General features: G+C 40.4%; 2 protein-coding genes across 2 annotated transcripts; both read left to right on the top strand.

The window, feature by feature from the left end:
• Nucleotides 1-3,994: 3,994 nt before the first annotated feature.
• On the top strand, nt 3,995-8,550 carry LOC144326733 (trypsin inhibitor ClTI-1-like). Its single transcript, XM_077923493.1, has 5 exons — nt 3,995-4,049; nt 5,344-5,369; nt 7,362-7,495; nt 8,188-8,236; nt 8,545-8,550. Exons 1-5 carry the CDS (start codon nt 3,995-3,997, stop codon nt 8,548-8,550), a joined length of 270 nt encoding a protein of 89 aa, XP_077779619.1.
• Nucleotides 8,551-15,695: 7,145 nt separating this feature from the next.
• On the top strand, nt 15,696-18,502 carry LOC114591413 (ovomucoid-like). Its single transcript, XM_028718390.2, has 4 exons — nt 15,696-15,836; nt 16,775-16,803; nt 17,363-17,472; nt 18,291-18,502. Exons 1-4 carry the CDS (start codon nt 15,782-15,784, stop codon nt 18,334-18,336), a joined length of 240 nt encoding a protein of 79 aa, XP_028574223.2. The 5' UTR covers nt 15,696-15,781; the 3' UTR covers nt 18,337-18,502.
• The last annotated feature ends 221 nt before the right edge of the window (nt 18,503-18,723 follow it).

Raw genomic sequence — 18,723 nt, 5'->3', positions numbered from 1 at the left:
AGACCACAAGGGCCATCGAGTCCAACCCCCTGCCAAGCAGGAAACACCATCAGAGCACTCCTGACATATGGTTGTCAAGCCTCTGCTTAAAGACCTCCAAAGAAGGAGACTCCACCACACTCCTTGGCAGCAAATTCCACTGTCGAACAGCTCTTACTGTCAGGAAGTTCTTCCTAATGTTTAGGTGGAATCTTCTTTCTTGTAGTTTGGATCCATTGCTCTGTGTCCGCTTCTCTGGAGCAGCAGAAAACAACCTTTCTCCCTCCTCTATATGACATCCTTTTATATATTTGAACATGGCTATCATATCACCCCTTAACCTCCTCTTCTCCAGGCTAAACATGCCCAGCTCCCTTAGCCGTTCCTCATAAGGCATCGTTTCCAGGCCTTTGACCATTTTGGTTGCCCTCCTCTGGACACGTTCCAGTTTGTCAGTGTCCTTCTTGAACTGTGGTGCCCAGTACTGGACACAGTACTCCAGGTGAGGTCTGACCAGAGCAGAATACAGTGGCACTATTACTTCCCTTGATCTAGATGCTATACTCCTATTGATGCAGCCCAGAATTGCATTGGCTTTTTTAGCTGCCGCGTCACACTGTTGGCTCATGTCAAGTTTGTGGTCAACCAAGACTCCTAGATCCTTTTCACATGTACTGCTCTCAAGCCAGGTGTCACCCATCTTGTATTTGTGCCTCAATGTTGTTGGATTCCTTTTCCCATCAATCTCAGCCATCATGGCCAATGATAGGAGCTTATGGGATTTGTATCTGGAGGACACCAGGTTGAGGAAGACTGATATAATATGTGTTTATCTGGTTCAGCAGTCTAATTTCCTTTTTCATGATCATCAAAGTAAAAGAGCTCTGTGTTCCAGTGTTTTGCTCAGGATAACTCCAAATGACCTTTGAAACCAATTCAGAAGATTTATTATAATCTAACCTACAAGCAATCCATTTTCTTTCCTAGTTGAAAGTTCAGAATTTATGACAATAAGAAGTAATGTGGCAGGTGCTCATGACATACCCTTGGCAAATATCTAAACCAAATAATTGTTTTACCTTCAAACCACACCATTTGATTTCAGTTCCTCCAGGAGAACCACTTGAAGGAGATCATTGTTATATCTCTTATACCACAACCATGTTGACCTGAGAACATCAAATAAAGCACTGCTTTTTTTTTTAGCTAAGACTGAACAAATCTGGAGGAAGATGATAACTGATGTCACCAAAGCTTAGAGACTGCCCAGACCAAATGAATCCTTTAGTTCTTTAACTGACAGATGACAGATGTCTGCTTCTGTGCTTGCTTGCTATGCCATGGCCATTCATGGTTTGAATTCATGGCCATAAGGAGGAGCGAGGGAAGACGACAGATCCTTTCTGGAGGACAGGATAGCTAATTGTTTAGTTTGGAGTGGCCAGAGCTTCATCTGGATAGACAAACTTGTTTCCTTCAGAATGTGAACTCACCAATGCGCTTCTCTATGATCTGTTATATTTATTTATTTCGTAAAATGTTTTTCGTAAAATTGCTTGATTGTAGAAAAACCTCAAGGCAGTTTACAAAAAAGGGAAAACAATACAATGTTTACTATTATTATTATTTTTTTACAAATGTAGTATAAAACATTCAGAAGGTTAAAACTGGAGTAAAGTAAACTAAAACAAATTAAAATTCCTACAAACTTTCTAAATCTGAGTAGGCTTGTCTAACCAGCCACAGTTGGTAAAAGGAACTTCTAGCCACTGAGGCCACCTGAGCACTCCATGACAGAGCTGGATGCAGAAGCAACACCCAAACTCCAGGCCTGCTCCTTCACGGGGAGTGTTCCAATGGACATGACAACTACCGCATTTTTCGCTCCATAAAACACACTTTTATTCTTCCTAAAAAGTAAGGGGAAATGTCTATGCGTCTTATGGAGCGAATGCCCAGGAACAAAAAGCAGATCATGCTTTTTTTTTTTTTTTTTTGAAAGAGGCAAGTGGGTGTTGAAACAAAGCTGCTGATCGTTTGCTGATCGGGGAGAGAGATAAGGGACGCTAGAGATAAAGGAGGCTGCCTGGGAGGGGGGAGGTAAAGACAGCAAACTTGCAAAGGGGGGAAACAGGAAGACTAAAGCAATAAGGAGAGAAATTAGAAGAAAAGGAGGAGCAAAAAGCTGCTCCAGCTAAGGAAAAGATACTAGGGCAAACAAGAGGGGAGTGAGTGTTGAAAGGAAACAGCTGATTGGTGGGATCAGAAGAGAGATAAGGGATGCTAGGCTGCCTGGGAGGTGGGAGGTAAAAGCCCATGGATCCTCAGGATTTTTGCATTGGGTCACTCCAAATTCGCCATCAGATCACATGTCTGTGGCCACAGCATGAACCACAAAAATCATACATCCACTGTTTTGTTCAGAATATTTTTTTTCTTGTTTTCCTCCTCTAAAAACTAGGTGCGTCTTATGGAGCGAAAAATACGGTACTTACCCACAGTGCCTCTGTCTTGCCAAGATTCAAGCTCAGCTTGATTTTATCCATCCATTTCATCACAGTATCCAGAAAATTGCCCAGATTCAGATATTATGGAAAATTGCACAGCTTCTCCAGATTCAGATCTTATGGAGAAGTAGAGCTGAGTGTCATTGGCATACTGGTGACACCTGGCCCTGAAAATCCTAATGCCCTCTCCCAGCGGATTGATATTAAATAGCACTGGAAATAAGATCCATTCCAGCACCCAATAACATAGCCCCCAAGGGGCTCAAAAACACTATCAGTGCTACTCTCTGGGACTAAGTCATGAAGACAGAATTGGAGCCACTGTAATACAGTGCCCCCAATCCAGGAGGATATAATTGGTATCACATTGAAATAAATGATGCTGCTGCATTGGGCAATCCACACCTAATAACACAGTGCCCATTTCTGATTAGCACTGGAGCTCCACTGAAGTTATTTAATTTAACTCAAAAATAAATGCAGTAAGCAAGCAGGAGCAAACGTTTTGCACTGCAACATCCCCCTTAGTACGCAGCATGGTCAGTTTGCAGAGGCAGCACATATGTACCAATACATGAAGGGTGGGTGGTGTGCAAGGATGGTCACTTCATCCAGCAGGCAGCCAAGTCCAGTGACAGGGGGATTCGGCAGAGGGGCATCAGAGAAGGGCTTCTTTGCAGGCCTCCAAGAGCTGCCTGCAGACCGCAATCTTCAAATTACTGAATTCTGAAATTTTTAAAAAAGCTTACAAGCATCCTCCTTTTAATTAATGTTTCAGAGGTAGAGATGAATAAATATGTGCGTTTTGGTTCCCCTCAGCTTCTTCTTTTCCCCACTCTTAAAATCAGTTGTCCACATTGCCACATACGTTTCAAAGAAAATGTCTACATGAAAAATCACCAGCATTTTAGTGCAAATCTGTCCTAAAATGCATACTTTCGTATGCAGTTGCCCCAGCTATAATGCATTTTCATGACTATGTGATTTTAGATGTGGTACTTTACCCTAACATGGATTTTTATATGCATTACATGGCTGCAGAACTGCCCTGAAAAATCCTGAGAAGGGTGACTTTCCAAAGATGCCTGTTTTCTGGCTCAAATCTTGCTTTACAAAGTGTGGTTTAGGTGTGCTTGCCTTTACATGCAAACTGAATGGAACATCTCCCTCAACCCTAGTTGGAGGTTTAATTTGATGAATTGCTATTGCCCCCAAGACCTACAGATACCGGAAGCTTGCAGTTTGATTAACAAAACCATTGGAGCAGCTCGAATGTTTTTTCTGTTTTCATGCCTTTTCATTCTTACTGACAGAGAATTTCAACCTGTGGGTTATTGCCGACCTCAACAAATATTCCCATTTGTTTGCAACAACAAAAGACTGGGAGGGTTGCTTTAGATTAGAATCTGCATTCTGGATCTGCACACATGCATATAAATACCCAGTTGCCTTACTGGAAGTATCTCTTTTACTGGGACTGGATGTACAGTTGAATAACTGCCTCCACCATGAAGACAGCAGGTGTATTTGTGGTGCTCTCGCTGGCTCTTTGTTTCCTCTCAGGTAAGCACCTTTTGGTAGATCAGAAGCTGCATTTCAGGCCCACACAATGGGTGCAAAAACATCTCTCGTTCATTGACTGAAAAGAGAGAGAGAAATCAATGGGATTGCACATTGTTATGCAATATTCAATGGGATTGCAAGCCAGAAATCACTGGATTGTGTCTACTGGCTCCCTAGAATCTTCTCAAAAGCCTATGGTTGAGCCTTGGCAATGTAAATCGTGTTAGGAGTGGGGATTATGAAATGGGATGAATACTCCATCTCCCATCAAGAGTTTATAAAATTTAGATGTGACAATTTCTTTTCACCCGTAGAGAGAAAACTAGCTGTGAGGGACAATGATTTTGAGAGAATGGGATTCTTTCCACCTACCTTTCTCTGCCATTCCTTTTTTTTTTTGGGGGGGGGTAATAATTATATTAGTTTTCAATTACAATCCAATAGCAGCCTCATTATAACAATATAATTCAGTATTTGAACTTTCTCTGCCATTACTAATGGTCATCTCCAGGAACGCCTTTTCGTTTAAAAAAAAGGATGGGAAAATGTTGCAGAAAACTCTGTGCAATGTAAACTTTAGCCCACAAATGTGACTTTTCCTTCTTTCCTGCTTCATCCTATTTAGTGCTAACATCCTCATATCCTATTTTGTGCCATGTGATGCCCCTTTTGTGTTAGCTAACGGCACCAGAAGCCAATAAAGAATTTCTAATTTGGAAGCACTATTTGTCTGTTACTTTGCATCCTTTCCTTTACAACATGAAAACACACTTACTGGGCCAGAGAAGAGTGTGATCTGCCTGGGACAATGGTAATACAAAAAACAAACAAAACCAAAGTTTGCCATTCCTTTTTGCCTTAGGCTGTGATCTCGAATAGAATTAAAGTCCACAGAAGACAGTATAGTGTACTGTGCCTAGGATCTTAATACAAAATACTCTGGCAGAAGTGCAGGCATATTCATTCATTCATTCAAAAGCATTGATAACTCACTTAATATTTTAAAAAAAACTCTAAGTAATTATACAAGCTGCTACAATTCTGCAAAAGTGTAAAACAGATGCACATGGTGCAGGGTGCAGAAATCATTTTTCGGGAAACTTCAACTACCTTTACAGTGAAATCTTTTCCATATCTACTCAGAAGGAAGTTTGACTGAGCTCAGTGGGGCTTATTCTCCTTCATTTATAAGATTGCAGACTTGGTAATTAACAACTTGAACTCAGTTTCCTTCAATGACTGCTTTGCTTTTAACTGTGTATTTTTTTGTGTTCATGTGTGATTTTTATCTTAGGTGTTGACAGTGACAGTGGAAGTGAGGTGCGTTCCTTTTCCTTTTCCCTTTTATTGTGCTTTACATGTTTTGTGGCAGTTGTATGAATGCCTTGCTCTGTAAATAAATGCTTTCCAGACAAGGCTTCTCAGCAAGCCCACCCCTACCCCCCAGTGCTCCTCTAGTCAGTAGTACAGTGGTACCTCGGGTTACATACGCTTCAGGTTACTGACTCCGCTAACCCAGAAATAGTACCTTGGGTTAATAACTTTGCTTCAGGATGAGAACAGAAATCGTGCTTTGGCGGCACGGCAGCAGCAGGAGGCCCTATTAGCTAAAGTGGTGCTTCAGGTTAAGAACAGTTTCATGTTAAGAACGGACCTCCAGAACGAATTAAGTACTTAACCCGAGGTACCACTGTATAGCATGGGGTGGGGCACAGCAGCAGTTGCCCCAGACACAAAATTTGTTAGGGGCGTATCATTTCAACACTTGGTGCTGCCTCAATACAGCTATGTGCTTCTGTTGTAAACAGCTTCTCCGTGTGAGCCAGAGAGTGATCTCTCCAGACAATGACTCTTCTTTTCTTATTATATATCTATAATTTTCTCCAAAAACCTAAACATGCTTGGATGAATTTATTATAGCTAAAATGTGGGAAGAGGTAGGAGGATGAGGGAATATGTCACAGATATTAGCACAGAATAAAGAGCTGCACACACTTTGAAAAAATAATCATTCATGTTTCTGACACTCATTCTTAGTACAGAGGTTCATTTCACTGTGATATCTTTGTAGAAACTGTGAGTAGACCAAAAACTACCTAATTCACACTTCTCGCAGCAGTAAGTGAACCAAAAACACAGCTAGCATTAGAAATTCACACTTCCCCCAATTTTGCAATGCAGTTCTGCAACCCAAACTGTGTACAAGAATGCATTTTTTTTGAAATTTGTGCATTAAAATGCATACAGGAGTGGAAACAACATAAAGGTGCATTATATTAAGGAAAGCTGCTTGCAAAAACTGAAGGAAAAAATGGTCTATTGTGGAAAATTTGCATGAAAATGAAAAAAAATATTGTGAGGATAAACCCGTAAATTGATGCAGAAATGTGGATTACTTAATTTAAGATTGGAAAAAAATGAGAGAGGAACTGAAATTAGCAAATTTGTATATGCCCAGTCCTCCTAATTCACAGATGTATAAAATGAGGCAGCTCTCTTTTGTGGTGGCCTCTGTCCTGGACCACCAAGTAGAACCACCTAAAACCAGCCTGCAACAAGGGCACATCAAACTGTTCCATTGAATCATATGCATCTTGTTAAGTTGTGGGTGAACATATCAGACGACACAGCGATTCTTCAAACAGCTCTTGTTTATTTCAGAGGCCAGAACAGAACTTAACTGAAGAGCTCAGTCAGCCTGCTTATATAGAGCTCCAGAACAGCGTAACTGTTGCAACTTTCTAAAACTATCCAATCACTGAATGTCACTTTCGATCCTTCATTTGCATACAAACTATCCAATCACTGAACATCACTTTTGATCCTTCATTTGCCTAACTATCTACAGTATCCCCCTGCTGGCCCAGGGTGAGACTTCAGTACATAACACATCTTGCTATGGAAGAGCTAGGCAATATTGCTAAACATCATAGTTATGTATAAATGGAAAGAATCAGATACGACCCTTGTTTTTCCCAGAGGCTCCAGATTTAACAGGGGTCAGCAAACTTTTTCAGCAAGGGGCCAGTTCACTGTCCCTCAGACCTTGTGGGGGGCCGGACTATATTGGGGGGGGGGAATGAACAAATTCCTATGCCCCACAAATAACCCAGAGATCCATTTTAAATAAAAGGACACATTCTACTCATGTAAAAACAGGCTGATTCCCGGACCGTCCATGGGCCAGATTGAGAAGGCGATTGGGCCACATCCAGCCCCTGGGCCTTAGTTTGCCTACCCATGCTCCAGAAGATGAAAGAATGAAGCTGCTAGGATAAAAACATGATCAGCTGATGAAATATTTCTTAACAGGTCAATTGTGAAAGATATCTAAGGGTTCCGAGACCTGGTGGCGTAACACTAGCTTGCCCAAGCATCTTTCTCCAAATCTGTGGCACAGATGGCAGAACTTATACCAGTGAATGCAAGATTTGCCAACACAACCTGTAAGTGTAATAGATATATAGAATGCTCATCTTTGGGTAACAAAGAATATGGAGGAGGAGTAATAAAATGCAATAGAAATTGCCTCCTCCTCCTCCACTTTTATCCCCTTCTGGACTGCATGGTGGCAGTATGTGTACTGGAAGACTTAAGAGGGTTCAGTAGGGTAAAAATGATAGGGTATAGCAGGAGACAACATTGTGAAATCCTAGAGGAAACATTGGAAGCAGATTATTCATGGGTAAACTGAGAAACAACATGATAATGTCTTAGGATCAGAAAATAAATATGGGAAAGGTTCTATTGCAGCCTATTGCCCCAGGGTAGGCAAAAGATTGATTAGGATCTACTGGTGGATGTCTGAGTGACTTGTAATACAACAATAAGGATTTGGAGTCCCAATTGTTTAGTAATAGAACAACACAAACGCTCCCCCTGCTCTTAGACTTCTGGAAGATGAGGAAAGCTTGGGGAGGGGAATACTAGGAGTGGATTTCTGTGAAACAGGACTGCTTCCCCCACATACACTGTTTTACACTTGGTTCTCATAGGTGTAGGATGTATTTAAAAAATAAAGTACAACACCACCTCACCCCACCACAGCATTCATATGTAAAGTCTTTTTTTTACCAGCAGAATGTAAAAAATGTGTTTACTTGTTGAGTTCCACATTCCTTCTCTCTTGTTTTTTCAGGGAAGCTGACGACAATGTTGGCAGGATGCATTATGGAGCTTGCAAGAGGGTAAGAAAAAATGTTTAAAAGATTATGGGTAAAAAATAAAAATAAAAAATTTCAAAATAGCTGCTTTATCATGATGATAGAATTACCATTTTGTGAATTCAAAGAGAAGACTTCTTTTATTTGTACAGAGCAAAGTTTCAGCAAGTGTAATTAATGCACCCCATACTTTCTTCCTTGCATCTTTTGTTATATAAAAAACCCAGTGCAATCCATCTAGATAGCTCTGGTAGAAAAACCTCTCAGCTTTCTCTTCTACCAGTGAAATGAAGAAAGTGACTAATGATGAGCTTTTCTTTCTTTCTTTGCAGAAATAATGAGGAGACTCTTACTTTCCAGCATTTCAGAGAATGTTAAGTGCTGATTGATTATCCAGGAATCATATAATCATATAACAATGAATGGGACTTCCTAGTCTAATCTCCCTGCTACATCTCAGGACCATTCACCCACTAGACCCTCATAGATCAACTATGCAAGCAGCAATAATGAAAGAAGACTAGAATCCAAGGATTCACGTGTCATCTTACATCTGTATATGGGGGCTTTTCAGACTCTCAACCAACGACAGTCTCCCCAGCTCCCCAAAAAGGTGATTGAAGGTCATTATAATCTCACTAGGGTATAAAAATCTACTTCCAGAAAAGACCACCAGGAATGTCATGTACACACAGAAAAATGCTTTGCGTACACATGCTGACCTCTTTGGATCCTAGTCAAAGATACTTGTTCAAAATATTGGTTTCCAAATGCTAACTTGTGTACTTTCTGATCATCCAACATTACAATTTGAGTCGTATTTAATGGTGTCTTTCCAATGACAGAAGGCTCTTTAACCCAGTAAAGGCTTCCATCAGCAAAACAGGAAATGAATGCCAATTTTTTTCAACCTCCCACCTCACCCTGCAACTCCCATCACACACACACTCACACACAAGTATCTGCTCCAGGAGGTTAGGAGAGGTAGAAAAAAAGCTGCAAGGTGGAGTCTAAATCTTAAAATATCTCCTCCCCTCCCATTCCACAATGTTGGATCAAAGAGTCTTCCATCAGCAGAGGAACAACATTGGATACGCACCTTTAAATTTTGTTTTGTGTGAACAATGATCTCATATTCAGATTTTGTTCCAAGATTTTGCTACTGATCTGCTGTCATTTACAGATAACCCACAATATTACCTTAATGATTTTTGACAGTTCTTTACTTTCCCCTATGTTTGCTTGTTCCATAATAAAATTTCTTGAAGCAAATTCAATGGCTGTTTTTCATGAATCTGGTTGTATTTCAGAAGTTATTACCCCAGATGGGTCATAACTTCTTTTGATTAATTAGCAATTGATTATATTGAGCTTCATGAAGAAATGTGATTTGTAACCCCATCAAATCCACAACATGAATTAAGGAAAGGACTCGGGGAATTTATTCAAATAGGACACCTGAAAGCCACTGAAAATGAGGGGAGGGAATCATTGGATAGGCTACAGGCTCAGACCCTTTTCACCCCGAAACGTATCATATAATCCAATTTTTGCCATGGTGATCACAGTCATTCCATCATTGGCTTCAGCTTTTCTGTTTACATGCTGAACCTCCCAGTTCTAACCTTTTCAACACATGCAGGCAATATGAAACATTTTAGGCCTTAGTGTGTGTGGCACACATGGACCCTGCCCAAGCTGAACACTGCTTGTTAGCTGTGTGTGCGCTTGGGCTTCACAATCTGCTTGTTTCTGAAGTCCCAGGTAACCCAGGTAAACAAGGAATTTGAATGAGCCACAGGTGGGCTTGCATGCATGACTGGCAGACTGTTTTGGCAAGGTGGGCATAGGTGAAGAAGAAGATACAGGTTAACTCCAAAGGTGTCTGAAATTCACTGCTCTCCATTTTTAGGAGAACCACCAGCATTATCAGATCCCTAGAGATGTTGTTTCCAGCGACCTCTTTTTTCCCAGCCTGACTCCAGAAACCTCAGGCATAGCTTGCCCCTCTCCCCATTGGCCAAGAGGCTGGGGGTGGGGAGAAGATCTATTCTTTCTGCATTGCTGGCTTACTCTCAAAGGTAGCATAGATAAATTAAATTTCTTCCTACGTAATAAGCTGATGGGAATGATTTTTTCAATATTATTTTAAAGATTTCTCCACACAAAAATAAATGTGATCTATACTCTTCCTTGTCCCTGTAAATTTAGCTTCATTCCAAGGTGACTCTTGGAAGAACAAAGGTTTAACTGGTATTTGACAAATACATAATCTCGTTTTATTTATACAGTTCATTAATGAAACATTTTGTAGACTTTGGCACCAGAGAGCTGGCATACCGACCGGTTGATTCAGGTGTGTTTCCTTTGCATGTTCCCATCATTGTATATGCTGTGTAATTCCTTTGTATTTCAGGCTCGGCTGCCTCTGTATCCTTAGAGCTACTGTGCTTTTCAACTGGAGGAAAACATGACAGCTTCCAGAATCAATCACCATACAGCAAATTCTTTCCCACACACGTTCACAAACACACCTCTATGGTCAGCCACGTTTTTCCCCCAGCCTCCACCCATTTCCATAAAGTCAACACTTTCTTACCCTTTCTCCTGCTCCTTCACATAAGAGCTTCTGCCAATATTGTTATGAGTTTGGAGTGTTAAGCTGGTTGCCAGACTCCTCGAATCCCTGAATCTAGCAAGTGTTAAAAACTAATCAAGCTAGCTTTTAATGAGCCATTAAAAGGGATCAAGGGGTTCGGTGGGAAATGGGAGGTGGGTGGGGCCTCTCCCTCAACTCACAAATAGTGAGAAGGAGAAAAGCTGGGGTTGAGAGTTTTGGGGGACTGTGAAACCAAGAAACAAAGCAGTTTTGCAATTACAGTGGATATAGAACTCTCGCCAACAAATTCGTTTTGAAACAAAACAAAAACAAAAAACAACCCCCTGGACTTCTTGCAGTATAGAAAATGATGAAAAATACATGGGAAAGTGTGAAATAACCAGTGCATTTTTTCTAGAAATGTAGTTAATTAAGAGTGCTGGGAACTGTATCTCTTTGAGGGATTAACTATGCTTTCCCAGGATTCCTTGGGGTAAGCCATGTATGGTACCATAGGAGCCAACTCCTAGGGGCCGATAAAATATTGGAGGGGCCAGGGCCCCCCCAATATTTCATTCAAGTTGGCACCCCTGTATGGTGCGGATGTGACTTGTGCAGGATGAACGCTCAGCAAAAAAAAAAAAGTCATCTGGAAGCAACCTATCAATTGTTGTTTTTCTTGAGAAACTGTTACAAGCTGTCTAGCCATTGTAGGGGCCAGCCATTTGCTAACAAGCTGAGCACATCTGCCGTGTTAATAACAATCTCCTAGGGCAGTGCATATGTGGACACTTTTTTAAACACCTACCTCGAAATCTGAAGGTTTCCTAAGCCAATAGTAACATGAGGGAGAAGATTTGGTGTGCAAAACAAACCAATGCATATACGCGTGCGTGCATGCTTGTGACTAAAGTGTTTGAAACACTTGTGGTCAGTGGAGTACTCACAAGGATTCATCTGGAACCCAAATTCTCAACCTGATCAAGGCAAAAACACTGGGCTTTAGGCAGGATTCATCCAAGGGCTTGTGCTTGCAGAATGAGGCCTCCCGCTCCTCCTGCACACCCTCTGCAGCTGTGAAACTTGCCAGGGGGTAGGTTGGGGGGGCCCTGCAAAGTACGCAGGGGGAAAGAGGAGGGATCATTTTGTCTGTTAGGTTCACTAACAGGAAAACTTTAGAATATGCGAAAGAAAGAAAGAAAGAAAGAAAGAAAGAAAGAAAGAAAGAAAGAAAGAAAGAAAGAAGACAAACAGGTGCAATCTTGCAGATCTGGGATCCCACATGCAACACCACCTGATTGACCAAAGTTTCAGAAGCTATGCATACTTTTGCCATGTGCATCTTTTGCCGAGAATGTTGCAGCTCATGGTGCAATGATGACATTGCTGTTGCAAGTCACAAGAAAAGAGGTACAAACAAAACAGTTTTACAAATGATGAGACCTTTTTGACCACAGGGCAATACGAAAGAACAGCTTTCCCAACATTTTAGTACAAGGGGGGGGTGGGGAAGAGCCTTATTGGTTCAGCATGTAAGATATAAAATAGATATGATAAAGGTTGTCCTAGGAAGCAATACAAACACATTATATACATCAAACACACTTATTCTATCCAATAGTTTTGAAACCACAGGTGTGAAAAGCATGCACCGAGAAAGCAAGATCTGATTGATAGGAGAAAACAAACCATGAATGTGTGGCAGGAGCATATTGGATTTACGTTGTTTGAGGCAATTTGCTTCTGAATACAAGTTACTGGGGAAAAAGCAACTGCTGTTGCCCTCAAGTCCTGCTTACATGCTTCCATAGGCATCTGTAGGTACACTGTGAGAACAGGATGCTGGGACAGATAGGCCACAGGGACAATCCAACAGGCCTATTCTTATGTTCTTAATAAACCATATTTCTTATGATAGGATGAGAGTATTGCCCCAGCATATTCTCCTCATTTTTCCTTGGAGATTCTATCTGAAGCTGCATATTCATTCTATTGAGAACACAGTGGTATGCAAAGATCTTGCAAAACAACTGATACTTTTCAAAAGAAGGAAAATGCAACCAGCATGCTCCAGAAATACAGAACAGATGAGTCCTCTTTACAGTTGTAGGGCAGTCTGGAAACATGAATTCTGCGTCAGCTCCTTCCCAGCCATCCCAGCCCCTCTCTCCATCCCACATGCCTTCCACCCATGAATAATCCACACCAACATGGCAACTCCATCCAGCATACTTGCAGTGGCGTCACAACAAGGGTGGGGGCGGGGGTGGTGGATTGCCCCGAGTTCCACATCTGGGAGGGTGACAAGAAGGCCCCCCCATGGGGTGGTTGCCCTGCCGCCCCCAGCCTGGGCGTGGTGGTGCAAACAGCCATTGCACCACAGCAGCCGCATGTGGAGGATCCTCCTGCAGCCATGAGCAGAGGATCCTGGCACCGTCCGTATGACACTGGAGTGGCGGCGCCGGCAAACTACTATGTACAGCGCATGTGTCGTACGTAGCAACGCTGCACATGCGCCCTACGTAGCGACGACCCCCCAGGTGTCACAACGCCTTTGTTCGCCCCTGCATACTAGCAGCTCTCTAGTCAATTTCCCTCTGTGTTTGTTTTTGTTTGTACCTCTTGACCAAATCCAACAGGGCTCTTCTTCTCAAAACCCTCTCCAGTTTTGAACAGTACAAGTGGTATGTCCAGAGCCAGTAAATGTTGAGGTGTGTGCATATGAGCCCATGGGCAGAAGTGGAAACTAGCACAGTACATGGTAGCTGGAAGTGGGGCTTGTGAGTATGATCTCAATAGTTCCTCCATGCCTCCTTTTTGATCCCATTTCATCATCGACACACAGCTACTTCATTTGTGGCATTGAAAATAGACACTTCTCAAGGAACCAAGTACCAAGAATCCAGCTCACTTTTTAAAGTGGAACAGTTGTGTTTCTTTTTAAATTAAAAACAGTTCCAATTAACAAAAAGCAGAGTTGTTGATTGGCATGAAGAATGGGGCTCTATTTGCTTCTGAAGCAGTGAAATTATATCATTCATCTCTGGAAACCAAAGCAATGGATTGTTATAAAGTGAACTAAGAATGTTATTGTATTTTAGCTCATTTTTATTCAATTTCTTTCTGTGTTTAATATTTTATCTTTGCTTTGTTGGCTGAGAGAATGGCTGCTTCTTGAAAATACTGAAGTGTTGGATTTAGAGGGTTTTAACAATGTATTCGGATGACATGCATATTTGTGGTATGATAAGGTAAAAGCACATAAAGCATTTAAAAATCATATTGTTAGAAAAGCATTGTTTAACGTTTGGATAAGATATAAGGATTTGTTAGGGGGGGAAACCCCAAGATGGTTGTCACCAATGGAAGCGAAGGCACAGAAAAACTCAATATGGAGGCCAAATGGCCGAAATATTGGGAAATTCTGGAACAAGATGGAGACAGAATAAAATTGCAGAGCTTTGAAAAATTGAAAAACAAAGTGCGAGATTGGCTCCATTACTATCAAATAATGGAGGCATACAAATTGGACAAAAAAGTTGGTTTCCAGGTGGAAAAATCAAAATTGGAAACAGAATTGTTAGATCCAAAAACTAAGAATTTGTCAAGAATGTATAACTTGCTGTTGAAATGGAACACTCAGGATGAAACGGCGAAATCAGCTATGATTAAATGGGCACAAGATGTTGGGCATAACATAATGATGGCTGACTGGGAACGGTTATGGACCACAGGTATGAAATTTACGGCATGTAATGCCTTAAGAGAAAATTTAATGAAAATGATTTATAGGTGGTACATGACACCAGTTAAGCTTCAAAAAATCTACCATTTGCCTGATAATAAATGTTGGAAATGTAATGAGATTGAAGGTACATTCTTTCACCTTTGGTGGACATGCCCAAGGATTAAGGCATTCTGGGAGATGATTTATAATGAAATGAAAAAGGTATTTAAATATACCTTCCTTAAGAAACCAGAGGCCTTTCTCCTGGGCATGGTCGGCCAATTGGTGTTAAAGAAGGATAGAACTTTTTTTATGTATGCAACAATAGCAGCAAGAATACTCATCGCAAAATATTGGAAGACACAAGATTTACCCACCAGGGAAGAATGGCAGATGAAGTTGATGGACTACATGGAATTGGCGGAAATGACTGGCAGAATACGAGACCAGGGAGAAGAGTCGGTGGAAGAAGACTGGAAAAAGTTTAAAGACCATTTACAGAAATACTGTAAAATTAATGAATGTTAGAAAAATGTTGGAATGAAGTTATATGGCTTTAGTAGAAATGTTATAAGGAATTAAGTATAAATAGATTATTAGAGCATTAAAGGGAAAAATAAGGTTAGAATGTGTTAAGACAATTATAGGATAGAAAACAGAGGAAGATGGAAAGGAATTGCTGAAACAATTAATAGAAGTGGAATACAAAAAGGGAGGTGTGAGGAGGTCGTGGAAATTAGTGAAAGAAAGATAAAATATTGAAATTGGACTGTGTTTTAAATGGTTTTTGTTTTGGTTTGTTAGTTGTATGTTAGTGTTTTGTGGTGTTGTTGTTTTTTTGTATTGTATTGTATTATTGTATGTTTTTTCTTTTTTGGTTTTTTGTAGTGTTGTGTTCAATTTGTTGGAAAACTAATAAATATTATTATATATATATATAATATTTTATCTTTGCTATGTCTTATGGTCTAGAAAGTAAAGTATCAAGCCGGTTACCAAATGTCTCTTGCGTAATCCTGGATTGCACACTGAAAGGAAAGTGTGAAAGTTGGTACAGGACACCACAGTCCTTTGTAATAATACATTTCCAAATGTAAAAAATTCTTGAAACTGGGAGATTTCATCATCAAGGCCACTGATACTTCTTTATATGCACAGGAGAGAGGTTAGATCTCACATGAGAAGCCTCTGCTGCTTGGAAGAGAACTAAGAGGTCAACAGATCCAAACCCACCAGCACAACCATGAAGCCAGGCAGCTTTTTCCTCCTCACTCTGATGGTCTTCTTTTTGTACTCAGGTGAGTCATATTTCATATTGTAAAGGTTCCCCTTCTAGAGAGATTTGCATTTTGATACTCCCATTATATGTTCCATCTCAGAAAGGAACATAATGATGCATGGTTGTTTTCGAGGTTGCTTCCACATTCTATTATTATTACTACTACTACTAATAATAATTTATTTATACCCCGCCCATCTGGCTGGGCTTCCCCAGGCACTCTAGGCAGCTTCCAACAAAATATTAAAATACAGTAATGCATCAAACATTAAAAGCTTCCCTAAACAGATGTCTTCTAAAAGTCTGGTAGTTGTTGTTCTCTTTGACATCTGATGGGAGGGCGTTCCACAGCGCGGGTGCCACTACCAAGAAGGCCCTCTGCCTGGTTCCCTGTAACTTGGCTTCTCGCAGTGAGGGAACTGCCAGAAGGCCCTCGGTGCTATACCTCAGTTTCCGGGTAGGATGATGGCGGTGGAGACGCTCCTTCAGATATACTGGACCGAGGCTATTTAGGGCTTTAAAGGTCAGCACCAACACTTTGAATTGTGCTCAGAAATGTACTGGGAGCCAATGTAGGTCTTTCAAGACCAGTGTTATGTGGTCTTGGCGGCCGCTCCAAGTCACCAGTCTAGCTGCCACATTCTGGATTAGTTGTAGTTTCTGGGTCACCTTCAAAGGTAGCCCCACATAGAGCACATTGCAGTAGTACAAGTGAGAGATAACCAGAGCATGCACTACTGTGGTGAGGCAGTCGGTGGGCAGGTAGTGTCTCAGCCTGTGAACCAGATGGAGCTGATAGACAGCTGCCCTGGACACAGAATTGATTTCAGGGAAAGTGCCTGAAATCCCTAAACACAGTATTCTCAGACTAGGGCAAGTCATAAAAACAAATAATAAATAAATAAATAAATATGGATTGACTTTATAATGTTTATGCTCTTGGTGTTTTTGTTCTAGGTGCTGCCACTGAAGCAATAAATGAACGAGTGAGTGCTAGTTATCTATTTTTATGCTATTTCTCTTTAGTTATTTAGAGTTAAGCTTTGTGATACTGCAGTCCTCATGGATTTTTATTTTATTTTGATAAAGAGTTTTAAAATACAGGTAATGTGCATACATAACACAAAGCAATCACTAAAAGAATAAAGACACATTGCATTGGTCACAGCTTTTAAAACAAAGGAAGTGTTTAAGTGACTTGTGTCATACTCTGTTATAATTTTTGCAGAGGGATCTCAAGGTAATTAACAAATAAATTAAAAATAATTGGAGTTAAAGTGTATTAGCTAAAACAGGCTTCCTCAACCTCTAGATGTTTGGAGACTACAATTCCCATCATCCCTGACCACTGGTCCTGCTAGCTAGGGATCATGGGAGTTGTAGGCCAAAAACATCTGCAGGGCCGAGGCTGAGGAAGCCTGAGCTAAAACATGAAATATGATGCAAAGAAGCTTACAAATGTCACATTGGTCACTATGGAATTCCCCTTGCAGTCTAAATGTCAAGGAGCGAATAATTCAACAGTGTCATTTACTTTTTCTGCAGGAATATTGTCATGGGTATCCCAAAGGAGCATGCACCAAGGAGTTTAATCCCCACTGTGGCTCTGATGGCATCACCTATGACAACAAGTGTATTTTCTGCAATGCACATATGTGAGTATACATTTCACTTATAAAGTACAAATTAAAAAAGGGTGAGCACAGCTACTTTGTAGGCAGCTCAAAATTTGTAAAATATTTGAAGGAAATGCTACAATGAATCTGTCTTCCATTTTCACAGATATTAACTGTAGCCATATTGGCCTATAGGAAAAATAAATAAATCTCTGGTGGGGCAATAATACAGTTATTGCAAAGGTAATAATGACCTAATACAAGTGTTGCTCTAATGTGGATTTTGGAATTGATAAGTCTCAACTCAACTTAAACAAAAAAAAAACCTGACATAAAATGACATTTTTAAAAGGAGAATATTTCACAAAGTGGTGCTGCAGCAAAGATATACAGCAATAATTAACTTGCCTCACTCACCTATCATGCTGCCAGGTGGGGGCAGGATTTCAGATTAGTTCACATTTTAATGCAAAATTGCCTAATTCACACTTCACAAACCAATACACAAACTGAAACAAAGCTATCCTTCAAATTTCATGTCTTTAACTTCTGTGATGCAGTTTTGCAGCTTTAAAAAAGTGTGCAAAAAATGTTTATATTAGAAAAACAATACAATCAAAGTTGGGGGGTGAGTCTGCACAAAAATGTTGGCATTTTTTTATGAAAATGACAGATTGATTCAGTAATATGAGGCGCTAGATTTAAGACTGCAGAAATAAGAAAATGAGAGAAACCCAAACTGACATATTGATCTATCTCTACTCCTCATTGTATTATTTCTGTTTATGGAGTAATGATGCAGCATGCATCTTTTGGATTATCTCACTGAGTTCCTGGTTTTGTCTTTCCTTCATCAGCGCAAGTGGAAGAGTACTGAGACTGAGGCACCTTGGAAAATGCTAAAGACTAAGGAACATCTATGGAGGGAAATGTCCCTTTCTCTTCATGCCTCATTCATACCATCACCACAAAGAAATATATTCTTCCTTCTGCTTATACTCTGCTCTGCCAGCTAGTGAAAATCGTGCAAGATCTTAATTTGATTAGTCAATAAATAAGCTAAGCAGCACTATCAGCCTTGTATTATTCTCTTGAGAATAACATCTCTCCGTATATTTATTTATGTTCTACTTGTTTAGCCTATTATCTATTTTTTTAAAAATTAACCCCCACTTTTCAGCACCATGCAGAAAAGTAATATATTTATGTAATTTGGGGGACAACATAATATTTAGAAGTTTGTTAATAATTACACACCGAGAGAAAGAGTAAAGCTAAACACTCAGCAGA

The sequence above is a fragment of the Podarcis muralis genome, chromosome 2, assembly GCF_964188315.1.
Source record: "Podarcis muralis chromosome 2, rPodMur119.hap1.1, whole genome shotgun sequence".
In the NCBI taxonomy this organism is placed as follows: Eukaryota; Metazoa; Chordata; class Lepidosauria; order Squamata; family Lacertidae; genus Podarcis; species Podarcis muralis.
This window is presented reverse-complemented; position numbering and strand designations above follow the sequence as displayed.

Excerpts from the sequence above, each read along its gene's own strand:
- LOC144326733 (XM_077923493.1), top strand. The coding sequence starts at position 3,995 with ATGAAGACAGCAGGTGTATTTGTGGTGCTCTCGCTGGCTCTTTGTTTC. Across the intron at positions 4,050-5,343 it reads GGCTCTTTGTTTCCTCTCAG|GTGTTGACAGTGACAGTGGA; the intron begins GTAAGCACCTTT and ends TTTTTATCTTAG. Across the intron at positions 5,370-7,361 it reads ACAGTGACAGTGGAAGTGAG|GTCAATTGTGAAAGATATCT; the intron begins GTGCGTTCCTTT and ends ATTTCTTAACAG.
- LOC114591413 (XM_028718390.2), top strand. The coding sequence starts at position 15,782 with ATGAAGCCAGGCAGCTTTTTCCTCCTCACTCTGATGGTCTTCTTTTTG. Across the intron at positions 15,837-16,774 it reads GGTCTTCTTTTTGTACTCAG|GTGCTGCCACTGAAGCAATA; the intron begins GTGAGTCATATT and ends TTTTTGTTCTAG. Across the intron at positions 17,473-18,290 it reads ATTTTCTGCAATGCACATAT|CGCAAGTGGAAGAGTACTGA; the intron begins GTGAGTATACAT and ends TTCCTTCATCAG.